Here is a 15,870-nt window from a genome sequence, read left to right as displayed (position 1 = left end):
AAAGATGATGACCCTCTGCCCCTGCATTAATGACAGAGCATCCTCAAAACCTTCTCCCCCATCACATCATCTTGACATTTTTTCAAGATAAAGGTGATAAATTTACTTCTTTTTCATTATTAGATATGAATTAAACATTTATTCAAACTGTGCTATCCTTTGTGTTAGGCTTTCGAGTGATTTTTGAGCCATATTTTTTGGTGGTCTACCCCTAAGCCTGCTTTTCCCACAGGTGCCGTTATTTCGAGAGCACAATTTTCTATAATGCAATAGGAATGCAACTATCACATTCTAGCAGAACCCCGCGTACGATAATAGTTTCATGACTTCATGAAAAAAGGAACACAAAATTTGTTTTTAGACAAAATTTAAAAAGAGCCAAAGGAAGGATGGAACCATTTGAAGACATTCTTGGGATACAGAGCACCTAACAATTACTAAATGAGTATGCACTTTATATTTTTCTTCACAAAGGTGATGCTGTTGACATCATTGTATTGGGGGAATTAAATAATATAAAAACAGATATGGAAGAGGTTATTTAGCTGCTCGCAATAATCAAAACTGGAAATAACATCAGATCCAGTTGGGTTGCATCCTCAGTTGCTGAGGACAGCAGGGGTGGATATGGTTGTACTCCTCCATGGCTTTGCAAGTGGTGCTAGAGGACTGGAGGATTAAAAATGCTATAATGTAATTGAGGTAGCATAGAGGGATAAACTACAGTCAAGTCAGCTAACTGTCAATGGTGGGTGCAAGAAATATATAATATGCTATAAAACTAAATTTTCACTGAATGAAACATGGATAACTCACAGTCAACACATATTTGTTAATGATAAGCCATGACTAGCAAAGATGATAGTTTTTCTGTAATAAAATAATTAAACAGTATTAACATGTATATATACTTTGAAAAGATGTTAAAGTACGACATAATTAACTTATCAAAATCAAAATCCATTGAACTAAAGAGCCAAACAAACAGAAATTGCTGGAGAAACACAGCCAATCCGGCAGTATCTGTGCAGAGAAATCAGAAATGTTGGGACCAATAAACTTTCTACTCTGCCTCCCTGGGGCCAGGGTCAAGGATGTCACTCAATGGCTACAGGGCATCCTGAAGGGGAAAGGCAAACAGTCTGAGGTCACAGTTGATATTGGTAACAACGACCTAAGTAGAAAGAGGAATGAAGCCCTGAAATAAGAATTTAGGGGGCTAAGTAGCAGATTGAAAAAAGCAAGATCTCAAAGGTTGTAATGTTTGGGCTACTCCCAGTGCACCATGCTGGTGAGAGTAAGTGTGGATAGACAGCAGGGATGAATGTGTGGCTGAAGAAAACATGTAGGATGGAGGGCTTATATTCTTGGAACACATGTTCTATTTCGGAAGATGCTGCTTGGCCTGCTGTGTTCATCCAGCTCTACATCTTGTCTCAGATTCTCCAGCATCGGCAGTTCCTACTATCTCTATTTCCGATGAAGCAGGGACTTGTATAAGTTCATGGGGTTGCAAGTGAACCAAAATAGGACCAACTATTTTCTGGGGGATAGGGAACACCTTGTTGGTGTTGTAGGTGGAAGTTAAAAGTAATTTGGCAAGGGAATGGACTATGGAGTCAAGGTATAATGGGGGGCAATGCACAGACAAATGTAGAAGAAAAGCCAAGTCAGTCTGGCAGGCAGAACATATACTGGCAAGTTATGACACAAGGGAGCTCAGGATGGTTTGATGAAATTTATTTTAATTCAAGGAGTTTTGAGAGTACAGTAGATGAAGATGCTGATTAACAAATGGAGCCATGACATCATTGCTATAACAGATATAGTTGAGGGGGACTATATTAGCAGCTCAAGGGGGTAGTGTCAAAATATTCATCCAGGAGCCATTGATTACAATAAGCAGGATAATACCTTACAAGGCTTCCCAATTGAGGCCATATGGGAACAACTTAATAAATAAAAAAGGGGAAATCACATTATTGGCAATCTACGACAGGCCCTATCAAAAGTTCCTGGGAGATAGAAAGGAACTTATGTAGGTAAATTTCAGGAGTGTAAAAATAATGATAATAATGGTAAGTTATTTCAGCTTCTCCAATAATAACTGAAATACGTAACATAAGAAAGAATCAAAAGGAGTGAAGTTCTTGAAAAGTATCCAGAAGAGCTTTTCAGAAAGTTTTACAAGATACAGGACAGTGCTGGGCACAAATGCAGGGAATTAAGCTGGGCAAGTGGTGCACGTGTCAGTGGGACGGCATTTCAGTGATAGTAATCATAATTTAGTAAAATCTATGGCAGTAGAAGGAATAGGATAGATCAGTGCAGGTGCTTGTAGAAAAAGAAGCAGTGGGAGTACTTAAAAAAAAGTGGAAGTGTAGGAGTAAAATATTCCTGTGAACGGTAAAGGGTGGGATAAAAGGTTCTGGAGAACTTGGATATCATGAAAAATACAGGATTGGATATGGAAAAAATGGGAAACTTGTGTAGGTTCCAAGGACTCAGAACACCAGTGCCCTAGTGGCATATAGAAACTGCAGGATATTGCTTAGAAAGGAAATTAGGAAAGGGAGGAAGGGGCATGAGAAACACAGGAATTGTATCATGGGCAAGAATATAACCATAGAAAACATGGGGAACATTAGGGATCCAAATGCAAACTGCAGATGCGGCAACAATATGTAGGTGAAGTTTTAAATGAGCACTTTATATCTATATTCATTATAGAGAAAAACGAGGTCGTACAGAAATCAGGGAAAAAAAGTCTATATTGTACTTGAACAAATTACAACTGAGATGGAGGAGATATTACAGGTTAAGTTTCCAGGTCCAGATGAAATGTATCTCTAACTGTTTGAGGCAAGGGAGGAGACTGCAGCGGTCTTGACATTACTTTTCAAATCTTGTCTGGACAGGAGAGAGGTGTCAGAGGTCTGAAGGACAGGTAATAGACTACCCTTATTCAAGAAGAGTGATGGGGATAAACCAGGTAAATACAGGTTTAATGCATTTGGCAAGGAAACTATTGGAACAAAAATCTGAGGGACAAAATTAGCCTCCACTTGGAGGGTATTGGCATCAGGACTTTGTCAGTGAGAGATCAGGTCTAGCAGCTTTTACTGAATATATTTACATGTGGATAAGAGCGGAGACTTTAGCTGTTTGTAGTGTACATGAATGTCAGAGATCTGATCAGCAAGTTCACAAATGACATGAAAATCAGTGGTGTCGTAAATAGTAAGGAGGAACATTTTAGATGACAGTACAATACAGATGGACTGCTCAGATAGGGAGAACAATGGCAAATAGAATTTAATCCTAAAAAGTGCAAGATTATGGCATTCTGAGAGCGCTACTAAAGGGAGTACACAAGTAGTTAGGACCCCAAGAAGTTCTTGACGTTCTTATCCATATATCCTTGAAGGCAACAGAACTGCATGGATAAGTTGATTAAGAAAGCATGTGTGGTACCTGTAGTCAATGCCTCGACTAATAAAGGAAAGAGCAGCCAGGTTATGATGGAGTTGTACAAGACGTTAACTGCACCACAGCTGTAGTGCTGTGTGCAATTCTGGTTACCTCACTACAGGAAGAAGTGATTGCACTCAGAGAGTGCAGAAGAAATCCAAGAGGTTCCTTGGGCTGGAGTGTTTCAGCTATGAATAAAGAGTAAATTGACTGGGGTTGTTTTCCTTAGCGCAGGGAAGGTGGGAGATAAGGGATCTGATTGAGGTGTACAAAATGGGGAGAGGCATAAATAGGGTAGAAAGGAAGGAATTTCCCCTTAGAGGGATCAAAAACCAGGCGCGTTTACTTAAGATAAAGGGCAAGAGGTTTAGGTGGAGTTTATGAAAGAGATTTTTTGCCCAGAGGGTGATGGGTATTTGAAACTCACTGCCTAAAATGGTAGTAGAGGCAGAAACCATCACAACACTTAGGATGTATTTAAATGATCACCACAGAATATAAGTTTGGGAACAAAGTGTTGGAAAAATAATTAAGAGTACATAGATAGTAGGAACTGCAGATGCTGGAGAATCTGAGATAACAAGGTGTAGAGCTGGATGAACACAGTAGGCCAGGCAGTATCAGAGGAGTAGGAAGACTGACATTTCGGGCCTAGAACCTTCTTCAGGAAGTTTCTGACAAAGATTCTAGGCCCGAAACATCAGCTTTCCTGCTCCTCTGATGCTGCTTAGCCTACTGTGTTCATCCAGCCCTACACCTTGTTATCTAAGAGTATATAGCTCATTTGCTGACTGGTGGAGACACGAGGATTTCTTTCCATAGTCAGTTAGTTCAGTTGGCTGGACAGCTGGTCGGCAGCACTGTACTAACAACAGTGCAGATTTAATACTCATATCGGCTGAGGTTACACTGAAGGTGCTGTCTTCTCAACTTCATCCCTTGCTCAAAGTATGGTGACCTTCAGGTTAAACTCACCACTAAACATCTCTCCCTAATGAGAGTTCAGCTCTATGGTCTCTGGAATGATGGCAACTTTAGCTTGAAAACTCTAGAACTTTAAGCCTTTCAAGATCTTGGAGAGGGTGCAAAACGGACAGATAGAATGCTACCAGGAAGAAGGAGGAAAGACTATGATACTGAGATTGTGTAATAGAAAAGATAATATAGGGGCATTTTGATAACGGTGTTCAAAATTCTGAGGGGAAAATAATTGAGATTGTTTCCAATTGTAGGGTTGGCAACTAGAGGGTACAAGTTAAAGATAATTAACAATATTAACAAGGATTAATTAACAAGAGTTTAGAGGCAGCAAGCCCCTGTTAGAGGAAAGGACAAAGCTGGCAGGAGTAGGGATCACCAAATGACTAGAGATGTTCAGGCTCTGGTCCAGAAACTGAAGGATGCATGTGTTAGTCACAGACAAGTGTAGAGCTGGATGAACACGGCAGGCCAAGCAGCATCTTAGGAGCAGAAAAGCTGATGGTTCGGGCCTAGACCCTTCATCATCTGATGAAAGGTGGTAGTAGAGAGTCATTTTCAGACTGGAGGACTATGACTAGCAGCGTTCCAGAAGGATCGGTGCTGAGTCCACGGTTGTTTGTAATTTATATAAATGATTTGGAGAATATAGGAAACATGGTTAATTAAATTTGTGGGTGACATCAAAATTGGTAATACAGTGGACGGTGAAGGTGGTTATCTACGAGTACAATGGAATCTTGATCAGCTGAGCTAATGGGCTGAGGAATGGCAGAAGGATCAATGTGAGGCATTTCATTTTGGTAAGACAAACCAGGCTGGGACTTACACAGTTAATGGTAGGGCCCAGGGGAGTGTTGTCGAACACAGAGATCTAAAGGGTTTAGGCATATAAATCCTTGAAAGTGGCATCATCGGTAGACAGGGTGGTGAAGAAGGAATTTGGCACACTTGCCTTCATTGGTCAGTGCATTGAGTATAGGAGTTGGGACATCATTTTTCAGCTGTACAGGTTGTTGGTGAAGCCACTTTTGGAGTACTGTCTACAGTTCTGGTCACTCTTATGGGATGGAAATTCTTAAATTGGACAGGGTACAGTAAAGATTTAAGAAGAATGTTCCAGGACTGGAGCGTTTGAGTAATAAGGAGGCTGATAGGCTCGGATGTTTTTCCCTGATTTATAGGAAGTTGAGGGGTGACCAAATAGAGGTTTATAAAATCATGAGAAGCATAGATGAGGTGAATAGCAAAGATCTTTTTCTTAGCGTAGGGAAGTTCAAAACAATAGGGCATAGGTTTAAGATGAAAGGGGAAAGATTTAAAAGGGACCTGAGGAGCAACTTTTTCACACAGAGGGTGATGTGTATATGGAATGAAATGCCAGAGGAAGTGGTAGATGCAGGTATAGTTACAACATTTAAAAGATATTTGGCCAGGTTCATGAATAGGAAAAGTTTAGAGGACATATTATATTTAATTGTTTAGGATTCTGGAACCATTTTTCCAATTTATATAAAATAATAGTTAAGTACCTCCATAATTTTCACCCTTACATCCTGTCCAGTCCTGGTAGCTAATCAACTTTAGTAATGACTAACCTTTGGGATATCATTTCTTATTAGTCCATTCAATTTCTCAACTAAATGAAAATAGGAACTAGGAGCAGGAATAGGCCATCTGGCTCCTCGAGCCTGCCCTGCCATTCAATATGATCATGGCGGATCTTTATGAGACTCAGCTCTACTCACCACATCCAAAATGAAACTAGTTTATGTTGGGAAACCCGGATGGCATTGACCAGTTCGACCCAAGGCTCTGTTACTGTGCTGCACGATTATGATTTTAAGAACAGCAAAGGAGCTGTAGAAACATTTTGTTTAATGTAACAAGTTATAATGCACAGGCTAAAAAATATGGTAGAATAAGAATCAATCATGATTGAGAAGGAAACCATACATACACCCTTGAAAATTAAATATTTGCAGAGTAATGGAAAATTGCAAGGGATGAGGATAATTAGGTAGCTCTTTCATAGCGCAGGAATGATAAGGTCAGTGACCTTTTTCTATCGTGTACTAATCTACAACTTTAGAATTACTCTGGTTTGCTTATTAAAAGTGAAAAAAAAGGAACCAAAATAGACACAGAGGCTTCAAGCACATACACACAGTTCTAGCATAGAAGCTACAAACAAAGCCAAAGCTCCCCGGATGGCAAAAGAGATAGAAACTAATATTAAACAGCACAAGTAGGAACATGACAGATGGCAGGTTGGTAAAACAAAGTGAGAAATAAGCTGACTATAGAAAGGTCAGAGAACACCTAAAACAGGAAGAGAGAAAATGAGAGTATGAGGGAAGAATGCTAGCAGCCACCATAAAAGGGAACCCAAAAGTCTTTGATAGGCATAAAAATGCTGAAATGATGGTAAGGAGAGTGTGACTGATTTAGGAGCAAAGAGGGGACAACACAGGAAGGTAGAGGGCTTGGCTGAGGTCGTAAGTGAGTAATTTTCATTTGTCTTTATTGAATAATATTACTAAAGTTGATTAGGCGCCAGGACTGAACAGGATGTAAGGCTGAAAATTATGGAGGTACTTACTATTATTTTATATAAACTGGAAAAATGGTTTCAGAATCCTAAACGATTAAACATAATATGTCCTTATTGAGAATAACAGCCAAGACCAACTCAGCACCTACAGGTCAGTTAGTTTAACATCGATGGTGGGACAATCTTAGTAATCACTTCATGATATGTGGATTAATTAAAGAAAATCAGTGTGAAATTGTTAAAGGTAAATCATGATTAACTAATGGCACTACTTTTTTAATAATGGAGGGGGCTGATGAGGGTGATGTGCTTTACATGGACTTCCACAGGCCCTTTGGAAATGTGTCACATCATAGGTTTGACTCCAAAGTTGCAGCCCAATGGAATAAAAGGGGCTATGGCAATATGGTTATAATGTTTACAAGGCACAGTTGTTTTTCAGACTAGTGAATTTTATACAGTGAGGCTCCTCAGCTGTTCTTGACCTATATTAGTTACTTTGGCAGGGGAGATCAAGGCATAATTTCATTACTTGCAAATTATCAAAATTTGTGAAATATGAGGAGGATAGTTATAGATTTCAGTAGACAAAGGGAAGCTGGTAAAATGATAGAAAAAGAAATATAATGTAGAGAATTAAGAAGTGTTATATTTTAGTAGAAAGAATGATGAGTGACAATATAAATTAAAGGAATGCATTTTATGGGAGACCTGGGAGTATATATGTGAAAATAACTGGTGGAAAAAGGGCAAATTGAGAAAGTGATGAAAATGGCATACAGAATACCATGCTGTAATAAATAGAGACACAACAGCACAAAACCAAAGATGATAGTGAGAAATTCTTGTTAAAAAACTACTGCTCTGGTTTAAGAAGATATGGTGTTCAATTCTGGGCACTGTATTTTAAAGATGCTCGTGGTAGTTTTAAATAGGGTGCAAGAATGATTAACAGGAATGGCTCCAGGGTGAGGGACCTCAGTTGAGAGATTAGTTTGGAGAAGTTGACATTGATCCCTTTGAAGATGGGGTCTGATAGAACTTTTCACAATCATGAGGGGTCTGGACTTAGAAAAAGGACGTAAACTGTTTCCATCAGTAGATAGGTAACAGGGTAGAGAATCAGAAGACAACAATTTAAGGGGAAGGACTAAAGAGCAGAGATGACATGATGAGAAACTTTATGTGGTGAGGCATCAGAAAACAGAACGCACTACTAAAGCATGGTAAGGGCAGATTCAATTGCGGCTTTCAAAAAGGGATTGAATCAGCACTGGAGAATAAAATTTCAGAGCTGTAGGAAAAAAACAAAGAATTTGGGCTAGCTCTTGCAGAGACAACAACACAGACATTATGGGCCATATGGCCTCCTTCTGTGCTGTTACTATTGTACGATTCTATACCACAGTTATTGAATTTCAGATTTGACTTGCCATTACCTGGAATTAAGCATATGATTCTGTATTCTCTTACCTTTGAAAAGCAAAGTTTATTTTCTCGAAGGTAAATGAATGACAAATTGCAATAAGTATTAAATTAATTCAATGTATTTGTTACTTGATAATATGTGTTTAATGGTGTGTTTTAATCCTGCAAGTGGTAAACTAAAATGGTTCCTTTCTGAGACTGTGCACAGCTGCTCAATCCACTGGTGAGCTGTATGGAATATAGTTATCTATAACCAAACTAATCTCCCTACATCTGTGCAATGAATTTTCATTCGTAGAATTGCTATGTTTTTGCTGTTCGAGACTCAACCATCTAGAATCAGAGAAGAGATAATCTGGCCTATCATGTCTGTGCCAGCTCCCTGTAAGTGCTGCCTAATTAATTCCATTCTCAAACTTCGCCTTCATATCTCTGCAGATTTTGCTTTTAAGTATATATCCAATTCCTCTTTGAAAACTGTTTTTGGATTTGCTTCATTTCAGACATTGCAATGCACATCAAACTCATTGATCTACCAAAAAACATTTTGTCCATTCCTCCACTTTTTGGTTCACCAATTATCTTGGTTGGTACCTCTCCTTATTAATTCATCTTCTCCTGGAAACAATTTCTTCCTCTTTATCTTACCAAAATGCTTCAATTTTGAGCATGTACAGTAAACTTCCTCTCAATCTTCTTTGAAAAGATGTTTACACAACTGAATTCTTTCAGTCTTGGAGGATGACACAGAAATAACACCAGCATCAACAGGCTGTTATTGCACCAATTTACATTTCACAAGGAAATGAACTTCTATCCACTGATCCTTTAGAGCATTAAAAAAGGCTGTTTAAGTTTACTGACAGCATAGCATAGTAAAAGATTTTGTCAATAAATACTACAGGTAGTTCTGCTATAACACCAGTTCTGGTCACCTCATTACAGGCAAGATGTGGAAGCATTAGAAAAGGTGCAGAGGAAATTTACCAGGATGTTGCCTGGAATGGAGGGAAGGTCTTACAACGAAAGGTTGAGACAGCTACGGCATTTCTCTTTAGAACGACGAAGGATGAGAGGTGACTTCATAGAGGTGTACAAAATGATCAGAGGTATAGATAGAGTAGACAGCCAGAGACTTTTTCCTTGGGTGGAGGTAGCTTTTACAAGGGAACATAGTTTTAAAGTGAAAGGAGGTAGATATTGCAGAGACATCAGAGGTAGGTTCTTTACTCAGAGCTGTAGGGGCGTGGAATGCATTGCTGGAGAGGGTAGTGGAGTCGGCCTCATTAGGGGCATTTAAGTGGCTATTAGATAGGCAGATGGATGATAGTGTAACGTAGCAGTGGAGGTTAGATAATCCTTAGGTTTAGGGTAAAAGTTCAGCACAACATCATGGGCCAAAGGGCCTGTACTGTGCTGTACTGTTCTATGCTCTCTATGTCCTAACACGCATTTTGTTAACGTGAATTGGCTGTAACGCGATTGATGAACAGTGGACACTGTGTGGATAATGCAAACTTTCTGCTGTACAGGTATAGCAATTTCCCTGTAACGCAATTTTCTATAATGTGATTTTCTATAGTGCGAGGTTACACAAGGAATCAACTATCATGCTACCAGTAATACAAAGGCAACACTGTTTCTATCACCAATTTTTATCTCTGCTTAGTAGTTGTCGAGAGCACACACTATTCATTCAACTAACCATATCATCCTTCACTACTGCAAATCCAGAGAAAAAAGTGAGTGCTTAACATTGTTTATCAGAAGTAGACACACAAAGTTGTGTTTTCTGAGACAATTCAGAAAGACAATAAACATAACAGACTCTAGCCCTATCCTTACCACTTTCTCATTAGCTCCCTGACCACTGTAGTCAAATTGATAAAAGGGATGATCAAACACAATGGGTGGATTAGGAGTGGTATATGCGTTGAACAGTATACAAGCAAGGCAGTTTAGGCAAAACTGGTGAAATGAAAACTTAGAACAGATAGCAGTAGCAAATTCTTCGTGTAATCAGTGATTGATTCTTGGGTGTTTGCTGGAAAGCTTGGTCGGCCAATAAATTTTATATTCATCTAGAGACAGATACTGTAATAGGGAAATTCATGTATTCTTCCCTTATTCCAGGTGGATGTACCAAGATGAGCCAGATGATCTTCCTTTATTTTATAATTATAAATGAAGCATGGATGCAATAATATAAGACACAAATGGAAAAGAATGGCAGAAGGAAGCAATTTTGCCACTATTTTACCAGAGTGATTGTGAAAAGCTGCCATATTAACTGAGTTCATACTTGCTATGATTAACTCCAAGAAACGACACTACTTGTCATGTTGTGGGAATTATTTCTGTCCACCAAGATGGTTTTGACTTTTGATTCATTGGGCCTCAATACCTAGCCATTCAGCTAATTCACAATACAATTGTTAACCACTGAGAATATATACCAATAGTGATGCACTAGTTACTTAAGAATGCTGAATAGCTTGTCTGGCTATTAGTAGTAAAAATAAAATTTCAGCCTATGAAGTGATGTCATATACTAAATTGCATCTTTTACACACCGGTTTACAGCTTAAAAATAGATAATGGTGCCCAGCTAGTCTGTACTAGTCATTCTGCTTCACTCTAGTCTTCTTACATCCTGTTAATCTATCAGCATCATTTGCTGTTCCTTTGTCTCTCATGTGTTTTCTATCTTCCTCTTAAATCCAACTATGCCATTTAATGCAATGGCTGCAAGAGATTGCAAGTTCCACTTTCTAGCCACTTTGAAAAAATAAATTTCTTTTGAATTTCTTTTTGGATTTACTAATGACTAACTTATATTTATGGCTACTATGCTGTATTACTTGAGTCATGGGGACATATTCTTCATTTAATCTATCCATACTTTCACAATTTTAAATCCTCCATCAAGCCACCCTTCAGTCTTCGTAGGTTTTTAAAATATTAAAAATATTTAGTAGACATTTTCTGAAAATAAACTGAGGCAACCATATGACAGAAACTAAATAATAAAGTTTGTACTATAAATAAAATGTTCATATAGGAGGCTGAGTTAGTCTTTGCTCACCTTTAATCTGAATGTGAATGGCAGAATCTGTTTGTAGATGTTTTCGTGTAAGTACATCCGTAGTTGATCCTGGAGATTCATTTCTGATTGTTCCTACTAACTTTATACGTATTTATATTTCTCCAAAATTCAAATGATCAAAGTTCATTTTTGATATATGAAAAGCACACAGATCTCTATGGAGCTTAGACCTCCAGAATGCCAAAGGCTGAGGAATGTCTTCTTATGAGTGTTATCCAATATTCAAATAATGAATATACACATAAATAGATTTATTTGCAGTAGAATGTAATATAAAAGGAGCATTGCTCCTCAGACTAATAATACCAAAGATACGGAAAACTTGAAATTATGAATAAACCCCTGGGGGTGAGATAAATAGCACAGGTCTACAAAAGAATCAACAGTGGCACGATGGGCTGTATGGCCTCCTCCCGTGCTTGGTTGTTCTATGATAGCATTAAGCCACAGAATTATTGCCATATTGCAAACTGTCATTGAGAATATACTAAAATTTCAGTTTTCTATTTTCAATAAGTAGTCAATTTTGCAAGGTTTCACCTGTATACTTCACTGGACATTGTATAAGTGTAAGAACAGCCTCCTCTAAACTCAGGGGCTGAGGCTTAAAGTCTCAGAATTGAGCATCGCGTTGGAATGTGCTTCAGTTTTGTTCAGCAGTGCTCAACATTTAGTGAATGAAGGGAAGGAAAACAAAACTGTCACTCAGATCTACCCAATTCAGGTCCACTCCTGTCCATCTATTATGCAGTAACATTGCCTGTTGTTGCAGAGTGGCTCAGACTGTCTAGCCCTTGCAGCTAAAGAAGGTTGCCAGAAAGCAAACAGGATCTAAAGTAAAATAAAAGGAGAAAAACTGTAGCGGAGAAAATAACTTGATATCATAAGATGCATCATTTAAAGATGACATGGTAGCGTTTATAACAATTCTATGATTAGATTAAAAATACATTTACGACAGGCACTTACCTCCATCTCCAGAACCTGATCCCATATCTGTAGAGAGAAAAGATCTAATTAGAAGGCACAGTAATATGACAGGGACTTACAGGATTTTTTTCTTCATTCTCATACTGGTTATAGTCTATTGTTGAAATCTATGCATACAGCTTCTATTGTCCACTATGCGACAATTAAACTGAAGAACAAATGTCCAAATACCAACGGTGGCCCTCTCAGTAACACGAATGTATTTCATTGTGGGTGGATTGGTGATTAAGTGCCTAATACTGTGTACTTCCAGATCCCATTTCCGTTCAGTATGCTTCAATAATAGCTTTGAAACGTGATAACGAGCCATGGCTGTTGCCTCAGCCTGTCCATGCAGAAACTCCTTGCAAATAAAATCACGCCAAATAAACTGAATTATTTTATGAATTGATAAAAAAAACCAAGGTTAAAAGCGTGTGGTAGTTGTTATAATGCACAATATTGTATGCATACCGTTGGGACAGGATCCTTCCCCCAGCACCTTTATTTCACTTTGCTGTTTGCACGCAGCCTGTCGCAGGTAACACTCATTCTGGTAGGTATAGCCATTGGAGCCGCACACTGGTACATAATCAGTGTTGCACTGAAATAAAAACAATTCATGATAAGGATCTGCCAGACTTTCTGCAAGGTCCACGCTGCACACATTTCCAACAGGACAGACTGTAGACTCTCCCAGTTCACCCAGACTAAACGGAGCCCCATTAAAACAGCAGCCAAAAGAAAGCAGAACCAGCGATGCTGTTCGTTTACCTTGAGTTGGCAGTCGCAGGTTATCGTCTCACCGATCCGCAAACACTCCCCACCAAACTGACACGCATTAATGTCGCAAAGAAACAAGTCGTGTTCTCGGTCATCAAAACCTTGAAATATTAAAAAGAGAAAGAGAAAAGACAAGTACTGACAGAACTTGGGTGGCTGTTGAAGATCTGACGCCAACCTTTTTCGTTAGCAGATGGAAGGCATCGGTGTATAAAATAAGTAGCTGGAAAGGGTTTGTCATCTACTTTGTTCCCGAGTATTTGCTGGGGAAGGGGGCATTCTCCCTCTTGAATGTTAGAGATTTTACTGGGCAGATTTGCAGCCTTGTCGTGACGGCCAAGAGTTGCGAAAAACAATCCCACAGCAGCGTTCGGAAACATCATTCAAGCCCAAAAATTGCAGTTTCCTCTGAACACGCCACTGTATCTTTAAATTGAATTTCACCACTCCACATCTGCGGTCCTCTTCCCTCACGCTTTATCCGATCGCCTTCTCGGTGTCTAATTCTTAATCAATAAATGCTTCATTTACACCCAAATATATCACACATACGTACACAAACATATCCACGCAAGGGCAGGAATCTAGAGGTGACATGATCAAGTTGCAACAAGATAGAGAAGGCTTTTTTTTAAGTGAAAGGCTGTCATTGTCTGTTTCTAACGAATATTGATGACCTAAATCTTGCCACTGGAGATGTGGTTAATCGCAAGTCTGAACCCGCAGACAAAAATCGCTAGCAGCCCAATTTTTTTGTGGGATTGCGACATAAAATATCAACTACGGGGGGTGGGGGTGAAGAACCAATTTATTTTGCATTAGAACATGCAGTTTATTTCTCACATCACTCCATCCTTCTCACATTCCGGCTTCGGCGGGGCGCTGAAGATCTGCTGCAAGAAGCAGTCGCTAAAACCCGGCTGGTGCCTGGATGCTTTCGAGGGTAGCACCCAGGGCTTTCGCTCCCCGCAATCAATTTCTTTTTTAAGTTCAGGGATGGGGGAGAAACAGGCAGCGTGCACATATAAAATGACCAGCGCAAAGGTGGAGGCTGCGGGAGAACAATCACACTACCCCGAATAAAAATCCCCAGAATCAATCGAATTCAGTAAAACAAAAGGAAAACGTTGGAAATTCTTAGATCAGATAACATGCGCGGAGAAACGTTGTGCACTTTTCGGAACACTGGGTAGAAATGCTCCGCTTGCAGATTTTTTTTCCCAAACCCAGACGCTCGTCTGCAACATCTTTGCAATACTTCACCTGAAGCCATCAGCAAGCCAGTCAACCACAGACTAACTTTCAGCATCAGTGCCCGGGTCGTGCTGGTGACTGGAAGTTAAAAGGAGACTTCTCCATCTCCCCCACCTCCCCTTCCATCCCCTCTCCCCCGTCCCCTTCCCTCACCCCCGTCCCCTCCATCCCGGTTGGCACCATACATTGCCCTTACCCGAGCAGTTCCAGCCGGTGGGTGTCTGACAGTCGCTCAGGGAGGTGGGGTAAGCAGAGAGTTGAACGGGGAGCGTGGACAGGGTCAGCATCGCCAGCAGCAAGCCCGCGCGGTGGTCCGGGTGAAGAGGTGGCCAGCCTGGCGGGTGGGACTCCACCATGTCGACAGGCAGCGGCGGATCGCGGAGCTCGGCTCAATCCCAGGCTCTCCGACCCCACCATCTTACACAGGGCACATCACGCATCCTGGACGCAGCAAGCAGCACCACCACATGTGTGTCCAGCGGCGGTGATGGTTGCGGCGAAGGCTCCTCCGCGGCTCTAGCCCCTCGTCTCTCCCTGTGTGTGTGTGTGTGTGTGTGTGTGTAGTTGTCAGTGAATCTGGGGCTGGCCGGGCTGGGCTGGGCGCTCGCGCTCTCGCGGTCGGTTGGCAGCTCGCTCTCCCCCAGTCTCTGCGTCTGTGTCTCCCCTCGCGCTCGGAAACTTGTTATTGATGAGCCGCCCGGGCGCGCGCCGGCTTTTTCTCAGGCATTTGCTCGCCTTTGATTGGAGCGGCCCCGACACCGGGGCCGCCACGTGGGCTTCCGCGCCCGCCTCTGATTGGCCCGCCGGGATATTGGCGGCTGAGAGGCGAGGCGAGCGAGGCAAGGAAAATCGGCGAGAGGAGGTGAGGAGGGAGTGGGACAGAAAGGGGGAAGGAGTAAGCGTGTGTGTGTGTCGCGGGGTGGGGGGTTTTGGGGGTTTGGAAACGACGAGAGAGGTTGAAGCGGCGTGAACGGCCGGGATCTCTGCCCCACCCCCACGTACTGGACCGAGATTCCATCTCCCCCGCTCCCCAAAACAAAGTTGAGAACCTCCAAACCTTCCGCCCCTTTCCTCCCCACAAATCCGGACCCAGCTCAAACCCAGGAGCTCGGCCGTGGAGCGCGAGATACCGCGCGGATGATCTATGCACATGGACCCTCGGCTCGGTTTGGACTGGGATGCATACCGCGTAAGACATCCCGACGTTAGCGCCAAGCTGTCCTCTCCTGGATTTAGAGCGGGGGCGGGCGAGAATGGGTGGGGAGAGCAAACATCCGATGCCGGTGCCCTCCTCCCCTCTAAGCGATTTGAGAGAATGAGCTGTCGG

General features: G+C 41.2%; 1 protein-coding gene across 2 annotated transcripts in view; it reads right to left on the bottom strand.

Moving 5' to 3' along the window:
- Window positions 1-15,247, bottom strand: part of tmeff2a (transmembrane protein with EGF-like and two follistatin-like domains 2a) — a 94,022-nt gene extending 78,775 nt beyond the window's left edge. For both annotated transcript variants that reach the window (XM_048535175.2, XM_048535176.2), the window contains exons 1-4: window positions 14,740-15,247; window positions 13,281-13,390; window positions 12,981-13,110; window positions 12,507-12,533 (exon numbers count right to left, since the gene is read on the bottom strand). In XM_048535175.2, coding sequence (XP_048391132.1) covers window positions 12,507-12,533; window positions 12,981-13,110; window positions 13,281-13,390; window positions 14,740-14,899 — 427 coding nt within the window. In that variant the 5' untranslated portion in view covers window positions 14,900-15,247. The remainder of the gene's footprint in view (window positions 1-12,506; window positions 12,534-12,980; window positions 13,111-13,280; window positions 13,391-14,739) is intronic.
- Window positions 15,248-15,870: the final 623 nt, after the last annotated feature.

Source organism: Stegostoma tigrinum, chromosome 7, assembly GCF_030684315.1.
Source record: "Stegostoma tigrinum isolate sSteTig4 chromosome 7, sSteTig4.hap1, whole genome shotgun sequence".
In the NCBI taxonomy this organism is placed as follows: Eukaryota; Metazoa; Chordata; class Chondrichthyes; order Orectolobiformes; family Stegostomatidae; genus Stegostoma; species Stegostoma tigrinum.
Note: the sequence above shows the minus strand (reverse complement) of the source record. Positions and strands in the feature narration are given on the sequence as shown.